This window comes from Hypanus sabinus, unplaced genomic scaffold (genome assembly GCF_030144855.1).
Source record: "Hypanus sabinus isolate sHypSab1 unplaced genomic scaffold, sHypSab1.hap1 scaffold_575, whole genome shotgun sequence".
NCBI lineage: Eukaryota > Metazoa > Chordata > Chondrichthyes > Myliobatiformes > Dasyatidae > Hypanus > Hypanus sabinus.
Window position 1 is genome coordinate 285,708 of NW_026781436.1, and position 10,128 is coordinate 295,835.

General features: G+C 44.5%; 1 protein-coding gene across 1 annotated transcript; it reads left to right on the plus strand.

Moving 5' to 3' along the window:
- Positions 1–849: 849 nt before the first annotated feature.
- Positions 850–4,143, plus strand: LOC132389453 (probable G-protein coupled receptor 139). Its single transcript, XM_059961978.1, has 2 exons — positions 850–965; positions 2,526–4,143. The coding sequence occupies exons 1-2, from the start codon at positions 899–901 to the stop codon at positions 3,434–3,436; spliced, it is 978 nt and encodes a 325-aa protein (XP_059817961.1). The 5' UTR covers positions 850–898; the 3' UTR covers positions 3,437–4,143.
- Positions 4,144–10,128: the final 5,985 nt, after the last annotated feature.

A 10,128-nucleotide genomic window follows, 5' to 3' on the forward strand; every position in this document is an offset into this window, starting at 1 on the left:
AATGAGGAAAAGTGTAAAGGAAAGTGGGAATCATTGGAAAACAGAGATATCCATGTTCATGCCCTACGATTTGAAGTTACCAAGCCGGAATGTAAGGGGTTATTACCCCAGCCTGAGAGTGGCCTTATCACGCACAAGAGGAGCCCAAAGACCGTCATTTCGCACCGGGAATGGAGACAGGAATTGAGATGGTTTGACACTCAGGATTCCGCTTCTGTTGATGGAGCTCAATTACTCGACGGAGCCTTCATTAATCTGAATAAGGGACGCGGCCGGAAACGTCGACTGTTTACCCATTTCAAAAGATGCTGCCTGACCTGTTGAGTTCCTCCAGCATTTTGTGTGTGTTGTAATTAATTTTATTAGTGATTTGCCTGCGTTCATTTTCTTCGTAAGTCTGGACACTACCTTGATTTAATGCTCTTCACTGTATTACAAGATGACACAAACAACATATTATTTACATATATTTGTTTTTATTGCTGTGATTTAAAACCGAGACAATTTCCAGAGTAAAACAGTGCATCATTGGTCTATGATGACAAAGTCTATGCAGCCTAGGAATGGATAAGATCAACAATAACAATTTTGAAACCGATAGGTCGGCCTGAGAGTGTTTCACAACAACATTCACTGACTTCTCCAATTGTCATTTCTTCATCTGTGAGATTTTGCAACTTCGGGTCATGCGATCCATGCCTCATCACAATTGGGATTTTACTTGAATGACATCGTGTTTATTTTTACCCCAGCTGTTGGAAGACACGTCAGCCTTGTGCAGTATTGAATATTCAGTGTGATGGAGCGGGTATAAATGAATGACCGCGGAGATTCACCAGCTCAGAGATTATTCAGCGAGATCGCGGGCAGCTGGAAGACAGGTTGAATCTCACACAGCATGCTTGAAATATTTTTCACTGTGAGGAAGATATGGTACATGATCATTGCCGTTATTGGTGTTCCCGGTAAGAACAGTGGCGAGCGAACATTTGCAGCTCTCTGTGCGCGGCTTTGGACTCGTTCAGTTACCGACAGCGTTGTGATGCCGGTGTATCACTGAGTGCGGTGGAGTCATTGTGAGAAAACTCTGTATTCTTTCAGAAGTTTTCATGCAGAGTAATCAGTGGCCTTGGATGAAAATAAACGGCCACTTGAACCAGATGTACACTGGGAGATCGGAGAGATGGATTCAGTTTGCGGATTCATTTCAGTAATTAATGTTTTGATTTATCAAAACCATTGTCAAAGTAAAGGTCGATAATTCAGACTTCTCGGCACCTTCACAGGAGACTTGGTGTTATTCTGTATCAATACCTTATCGTGCTCTCCATTCAAATTTAATGATATTGCGCTATGTTTCAAGAAAGTGTTGTAAGTTTGAAGGCGTCCCTGGAAGCGAAACCTCTGTGAGATTCAGGGAAATAACACTCCGTGTTTCGCAACTTGAAATAAGGGTATGTGTGTTTTATAGTGTGCCAGGGTTTCTTTCCACGCCCGATTGTCCGTGAAGTGAGGAGGGAATTAAGAGCCAACCCAACGGTGTCCGACAGAGGTCACACCGGGTCAGATTTATGCGACATCCAACACTAGAACAATAAGCATCGAAGCATTTAGAATAATGCTGCAGTAATTTGGAGAAACCCCGAAAGAGGTCAATGGTTGAGGTACCTATATTGTCTTTCCTTTGGAAATTGGATGGTTTAAGCAATAACGTCCAAAATACCCGTAACATTCACCGGGTCAGGCAAAATCTTTTAAAGCAGAAATTGAAATCTTCTGCTCGGTTTCCTTGACACAGTGTGAAGGACCCGCAGACAAGCGGAGTGGCGAATTTTAAGAGAAGTGAGCCGAGTGGGGCCCAGGCACGGAGACGGTAAACTGGAGTTGCGGAGGGGGCGAAGACACGTGAACGTGGGAAATAATTTCGATCTAAACTTTGTAAGAGGACTGAAGCGGAGTGAGAGGGGTTTCTGTGTATGGGAAGAATCCAGAACAAAGCTGACAGGAATGCGGCAGTCACCATCGCCGAGAAAGTAGCCGAGGTATCCAGGCTTTACACGTCAGTCCAAAACCTGATGTGGGAGATCTACAGCGATTTCTCCAAACCGCCCTCGGTGATCAGTTGACAATGCCTCCTTCCAAAAGAGTGATTTCCTCCCGTACCGAGAACCCCACCCTTTCAGCCAGCTTGCAGGCTGGTGAGGTATTGTTCTCTCCAAACCGCCGAAAAGACTGATTTCCTCCCGTACCGAGAACCCCACCCTTTCAGCCAGCTTGCAGACTGGTGAGTTATTGTTCTCTCCAAACCGCCGAAAAGTCTGATTTTCTCCCGTACCGAGAACCCCACCCTTTCAGCCAGCTTGCAGACTGGTGAGATATTTGTGACTCAAGCTTTGGACCTTCTAAAATTCCGGAAGCGAGCTGTCTGCAAAGTCTGATTGTATCAATTTCCAGCTTATCTCTGCCCTGAGACCCATGGAGCGGCGAGACAAAAATTAACTCATTCTTTTTGTTGTTCCCCCCAGTGAATTTAGTGGCGATTACGATCCTGTCCCGGAGAAAGTGCGGCCTCTCCACCTGCACCACGCGGTACCTGGTGGCCATGGCAACGGCGGATCTACTAACCATCATCTTTGATGTGACACTGTGGCAGATCAGTTATTATTACTTCCCCGGGACTTTCCTGGACATCACCCCCGTGTGCAGCGCGATCTCTGCCCTGGCAGAGGCAGCCACTGACTGTTCTGTCTGGTTCACCGTCATGTTTACATTTGATCGGTTTGTCGCCATCTGTTGCCAGAAGCGGAAAGCGAAGTATTGCACCGGGAAAACTGCGGCTGTGGTTCTGACGGCAACTGGCACTCTGCTCTGTTTCATAAATGTGCCCTATTTCTTTATATATCATCCAGCGAAAGTGGTTGACAATATACCCTGGGACTGTATTCCAAAACCAGGATACTATCAATATCCCGTGTGGGTTGGGTATAGGTGGTTAGCTACCGTTCTATCGCCATTACTCCCGTTCGTGTTAATACTGCTGTTCAACGCTCTGACAGTCAGACACATTTTGGTGACTAGTCGCGTCCGTAAGAGGCTGAGGGGTCAAAGCAAGGCGGAGAACCGCAGTGACCCGGAGATGGAGAGCAGGAGGAGGTCTGTGATCTTACTTCTCACCATCTCCGGAAGCTTCATCATCCTGTGGTCGGTGACTGTTGCCGAATTCCTTTATTACACCATCGCCGGATTGGATCCAAATAATTACAACGATTCGGAACAAATATTTGTTCAGTCCGGATACATGCTGTTGATACTAAGTTGCTGCACAAACACGTTTATTTACGGGATAACTCAGTCCAAGTTCAGAGAGCAGTTCATCAGCGCAGCGAAATATCCGCTCACGTCAATTATACAGCTAATTAATAATCAAAACGTCTAGGTTCTTCTCAGCTCAGAGCCACCCGTAGTAATTTCAATCTTGTTAGTACAGACTCTGCGGTCATCGGAGAATGTGGACGCGGGGAAAATAAAACTGGTTCAGCGCCTGAGAGAGAGGCACAGAGCACAGTTACAGACCCTCGTCACCCGCAGTCCCCGACCTGCTTCTCCTACCAATAATTACGTTCACACTACCTCTTATTTTTATTTCACCATTTTCCCGTACTTGTCCCCACCGCACCCCTTTCGACAACGAATACCGCACCCTAATTGGCCATTCATCCGGTGACCTACAAAGCCGTTTCGTCTCGGTGACAGAAAGGTATCGGGACACCTAGTGGAAATACTGCCTTCACGAGGAGATGGTTGGAATTCACACTGAGCGCCCCGGAGATCAGTTCGAGTCTGGCCCGTACTCAGAAATTTAGCTGATTACACCCAACATCGGCACGTCCTTTTATATGCGATAAGCAGTCAGAATCCACGTAGACAGACATCGTAACTTCAACTCTGAGTGTACCTTTGTCCAGTGAGTTGGTATCAAATTTGTGATGTGTTCACCAGCAAAGAGAAATTCTGAACAAGGTCTAATTATCATCTGCAGAAAGTTTTTCTCTGAAGTTGTCTTTCATGAAACTACGAGGAGGGAGTCTTTATTCCTCATTTCCCTAGGTAACAAAGAACTTCAAGAAATTCAACACCGTAGAATCGGCCAATAGGCACTTTAGGACGGCTTTGAGCCAAGGCCAGATGGTTAATTCAGACGTTTAAACTGCCTGGGATAAGAGCATTAACCACTGGGTCCAGGAGCGGAATTTGTTCATTCGCTTCATCGAGCTCTCCGCCTTTCCTTCTCGAGTGATCTGTTCCACAACTCCAAACTCTTTCCTTCTCCCAGAAACAGTTAGACCCCTCACCATTCGAGAAAATTTAAACCCTTTTCTTCGCTACATCCAATGTCTTTGTGTCCACAACTTCTGTGCCATCGAATTCGAGTCCCCTTGATATGAGTGCCGGCATTGCATTTGTCTTCGTTACCACCGATTTAACCTGCAGGGTAGCCATCAGGAAATCCAGAACAAGGAGCCATAACTCTATATGTATCTCTTATTTCTGACTTTCCCCCCATTTACAACCTCTCTACACATTAATCGTTCGTTTCTAAATGTATCCCCCACACCTCCATACCTGTCACTACTTTGCCCACTTACTTAATCTGATCCCTGCCGGCGGCACTATCTGCCTCTGCAGGTAAATACTTTCCATCTGAATCTCACTCTTGAGCTCGCTCTCCAACGTTGAAAGTTTTATCAACCCTGGCGTAGAATGCATTTATTGAAAGTTACAGAATATCTCTCTGATGTTCCACGCTCCCTACCCCCTCCTTTATTCCTGATCCCAGCCCCGAAATCCCTCACCCTGCCCCGATTCCACTCTCATCCCGCATCGGAGACCTACGTCAGAATCAGCGTCAGCATCACTTAACATAGGTAAGTGCATATGTAAGTGTAAGAGCAGTACTGTGCAAACGTCTTCTTCTTACTTAGGCAAGGTTTTACCAGGGCGCAGGCCTGGGCAGGGTTGTATGGGAGACCAGCAGTTGCCCAAGCTGCAGGCCTTCCCCTCTCCACGCAACCGATGTTCTACAAGGGAAGGACCCATTCAGCTTGGCTCTGGTGTCGTCGCAGAGCAATGTGTTGTTAAGTGCCTTCCTCAAGGACACAAACACGCTGCCTTCAGGTTACTAGTTCGATGCTTTGCCCACTAGGCCACGCGCCAACACGCAAACGTATTAGGCACACTGAATATATAGATATAATATTTTAGACCAGTACGTGAAAATAATCTTTTGCTTTCCCCATTCATCTTTTCTATACGGCCATACTTTACACTATTAGTGAACTAACAAGTCGCTTAACAAAGACCTGCCTTTATCACACCTGCCAATGTCTGACACATATCTCCTTATTTTCCATCTTCAGGCCATTAATGACCATATTCAAAATAGCTGGTCCAATGTTGCCCGCAATGCCCATTACTCTAACATGGATATTCTGCCACCGATGGCTTCTTAACAGCCTCACACTCGCCCGGCGTCCTTTGCTGTGATAACATGTGCCAGTTCCTTATTTATACCACCGAAGTTAGGGTTTGCACACTTTAGTATTTACTTGAACGTCTCTTCCATCTTCTTCCTACTTCACTAGGTATCCCTGGTGTCACAGAGTACATTTTACCGGATCTAAATCGTTGCCATCTAGCCGTTTGCAGGAGTGACAGCGGCTTACCGGGAATTCCAACGGCTGAAATAACAGGGTAGTAAATGTCTTCTATCCGCCAGATTACTGGATATCCCATTTGAGTGACGCAGTGAACGCGATTGCTCTGAATTCCACAGCTCGGCAAGACACTCTGGGTTAACGTACTGCAACAGGCTCTGATTTATACAGGGGATCGATCTCCAGTGACAAGGTCCCACCTCCCACCATTGTTACTGAACAAACAAATTACATCACCGGCAGTGTCTCAGGTGTGAATTCTGTGGGCATGTTCCAAATGAGCGGCTTCATTTCCAATATTCCACAGTTGTATTGACAGCGGTCACGACTGTTCCCATTTTCCAAACTTTCACTTGTGCTTCTCTTTCCACAAGCATCCAGAATCGATGTTTCCAAATTTTCGGCAATGTTCACTGTACACTCTGTTTCATCCACAAATAGATCCGGTTTCTCCTCAGTGTGCTCTGGATCCAGGGACACATGATAACCCTCCCAGTCTCCTCCTACAGACTCAGTTAATGTCCTTCACTATTTTTTGCTTAAGCAGCTCCACATTGGCCGCTCAGAAAGCAAACCCATCCCACCCCGTCCACTATGTGCCACCAGATATAAAACTTCCCCGCTGTGAACACAGGAACTCTGTCCAGTTCTCCATCAGACCTGGACGACACCGAGTATTAAAACTGTGATCATCTTCCCCAATATAATGCTTATTTCCGACACCTTGAAGCTGACACGTGTGTGTGTGTGTGTGTGTGTGTGTGTGTGTGTGTGTGTGTAATTGTGTAGCTCTTATATATCTTACAATGTATACATATAAAATTTCCTACTCGTGCTGTGGATTTTGTAACAGTAAGGTGATAGACAAAGCCGCTGCCGAATCCACCTGATGAACAGTTGGATGCTGAAATACTGTGGTGTTCAATTAGCTGTAGTAATATAATGGGATGATGAGGCCACTACACATTCACTGTCCAATGGGTTACGAGCACAACCATCAGCACAATTCTCCCTGGTATAAATACTTTCTGCCGTGTATAGATTCCATTCCGATTCATCGCATGGTTGAACATCAAAATGCCCGTGTCCTTAGCATTACCTTTGCAGTGTCCTGACAGAAATAAACGCAGGACCGACAAATAAGGCCACACCATCAAATAAACCATATTAGGAATCATTAATAGCAGATACAAACACACAAACACGCACACACAACAACATACACACTCTCTCTCTACACACACACACACACACACACACACACACACACACACACACACACACACAGAGAAACGTCAGTACATATATTAAATTCTTTGTCGCTCCCCCAGTTCATGGCTTTCTCTTCCCAATCGGATCACGTTGACGACAATATTTCACTGTGGAGTCTGAATATCGATTAAGGGATTCAAGAAACAAAAGCGACATTGAAACAGCTGCAAGGCCATGTTGTAGAAACAAGGATTATTCGCAGCGGAAGGAAAGAAGAACAATAAATTGGGAGGACAGATTAATAGGCCATTCTGCCAGAGAGAGGAAAGGATTGAGCATGAAGTCGGTTTCAAACTGCAAATGAAGAGAGGGTTAATATGCAGTTCACATGAAATGCAGAATTAGTGAGAGAGGACGACAGCAGTGCAGTGACAATCGACAAATGAGAGACATTCATTCGGGTAATATGAGAGTGTGTGTTTCATTCATCACCAGACTTTCGCCGGTATAGTGCGAAGAGTGGTGGTTAATTTTGCATTCATCTATCTCCTGTGCAATGAGAGACTGTGTGGGTCAATTTTGCAGATTTCAATCCCTGCTACAGACTGGCAGTGTGAGGTTCTTCAGTTCTCACTCTCTGGTTTAGTGTGAGAGTGTGCAGTTCAAATTGTGCAGATCAGTCTCTGCTACAGTGTGAGAGTGTGGGTTTCATTCTGTATCTGTCAGTCTCTGTTACAGTGTGAGAGTGTGGGTTTCATTCTGCATCTGTCAGTCTCTGTTACAGGGTGAGAGTGTGGTTGACAATCTGTATTTTATGTGCCTTGGTTCCAGCATTAAGTGTGTCGTTTCATTTCGGTCCATCTGAGACCTGATTCAGTGTGAGCGAGTGTATTTTTTCTGCTTCTTTCCCACTGTTCCTCAAACCTATTAAATAATCTTAAGATAGATTCTATATTTCCTGAGCGATTTTTTAGAACAGGAGTCTCCTGCAGTTGGTTTATGTTATAATTGTGAGATGGACAGTGCACTGACGAATGATGACGGTTGTATCGAGCAGGACATTTGGCGTTGTAGAGTCATATGACAAACAGACCATTCGGCCCGGCATCATTCTGCAGGCTTTTCGTTACTCAACCACATCGAGCTAATTGAGCAGCACGTGATATGTAACTTTCTGTGGTTTGGCAAAAGAACCTCCTAAATGTTGAATGAAAATAATCAAATAAAATAAATTCATTACTTTCTATATATATATATAACAGAGAAGCTAACTTAATAATGTGATCGAAGTAGGTCCAACCGAGGCAGATATTTTCATGTTCTAGCTTCATTTCCTTTCAGCATTTCTAAATTCCTACCTTCACCGTGTATCTGCTGCCGATTCTGTCTCATATTTCTCAATGCGCACTAGCCCATGAATCTATTCGACTTATGTCCCACTCATACATAGTATAGTATTAATTTCGAGTTTCTTACGACAACTTGAGACTTCCCTGCAGATGCCATGTATTTTCCATTGATAAAATTGTGTCTACGTTGTTCTGTGCAGCACTGAGAGGGTTTGTGAGTAGGCATGACAGAGAAGATCATGTTTCATATTTGGAATAATCCTTAATTCCACATTGCAGCATCCGGTTGATTGATGACCTCCCGAGAAATTGGCGGCACTCCTTACGTTACAGCTCAGCCAGGAATGTTCTGCTCGTCAGAGACATGGTGGGCGGAAGAGTTTACTCCTGTGTTGCAACACACCGTGTCTTATGACACCCATCAGTGCTTAAGAACGGGATAAATGGAGGAGAATGGGCAGCTGTTGATTAATAGATTGTGATTACAATGTGAACGCATCACGTGGACCTGATAGGATCATGGGAACAGTAGAGCACAAGAACAAGCCCTCTGACTCCCTACTTCTGCGCTGAACAAGATAACGAATGAGACGGTACATGACCCATCTCCATTCATTCACCGCATACTCTTGCACTTTAATTGAATATTTACCATTATGGGAATCTCGAGGTTATACCCCAATGGGTGTCAAACCTGTACCATCAGCTCCCATGTTGAAGTACATATTTAAGAAGAGAAGAGGAAACACGTCCGGATTTAAACAAAAAAGTGAAGGCTCAGTTACAGACTTACCCGGAAGGGAGCAGGAAGGTTGGTGGGTTCTCCAAACTAGAGTCAATTTGGATTATGAGATGAAATCCAGATTTAGAGGTAGGGATAACAGTGAAAACAGCAAACTGTACACAAATAGACTTAGTCATGACACAGCAACAGGATCAGGAGTTAGCAAAGGTACAAAGAGGAGAGAATACTGAACAGTTTGGTAAATATAGAGGGATACAGGCACAGAATTGGACTGTATTTAATTATGGTAAATTTGTGGTGCCAGAAAGTGAAAGAAATCATATGATGTATCGTCACCATGACTTTTGTGGGCATCAGAGAGCAGATAGAATTATGGAACAGTTGAAGAATCTGTGTTGCTGCCCTAAACTGTGAAGAGATGGACATTATTGAAAGAATTGTTTGCTTTGTGAACAGTGATAACCCAGATAAATCGGCAATAGAAGCAGTTTTAAGACCCGCTCCGTAGAAGGACCATGTGTTAACTTGTAGGATTATGTTGTTGGATTTTCACCTCCATGCCCTGGAGGACTGAACTATATCCCCGAGATAGGGGATGCGATCACCAAGTGGAGAGAGGCTTCCCCAACTCGTTGATGAAAACCGGTGACGTTACAGTCAGGATTATGTTGGACGGAATTTCCACCCTTTGGGGATTGCAAATCTCTCCAGAATCAGTCATGGTCTCTGCTACTCCGCACATGTGATACAAAATGTAATGAAACTGTCTGGGGTAAAACACAGGTTGGTTTCCCTTATCGATCACAATAGAGTGCAATTGCTGAACGGATGAAAAGATCTTTAAAGACAATCTAATCTGAAATGAGATGGGTAGCATCCCTGTTTGGGCTGGATTTATCATTTATTCTATTCATATTTATAATGTTTTTTTTTTCAAATTTCTTGCAGTTAATTTAACGGCGGTTGTGATCCTCTCTCGGGGAAAATGCGGACTCTCCAAATGCATCACCCGTTACCTGGTTGGAATGGCAACAGCGGATCTGATGGTGGTTATCGCTGTTGCTTTAGTGGATCAGACAAACAATATCTACATTTATTCCAGATCCCT

Excerpts from the sequence above, each read along its gene's own strand:
- LOC132389453 (XM_059961978.1), top strand. The coding sequence starts at position 899 with ATGCTTGAAATATTTTTCACTGTGAGGAAGATATGGTACATGATCATT. Across the intron at positions 966-2,525 it reads TGCCGTTATTGGTGTTCCCG|TGAATTTAGTGGCGATTACG; the intron begins GTAAGAACAGTG and ends TGTTCCCCCCAG.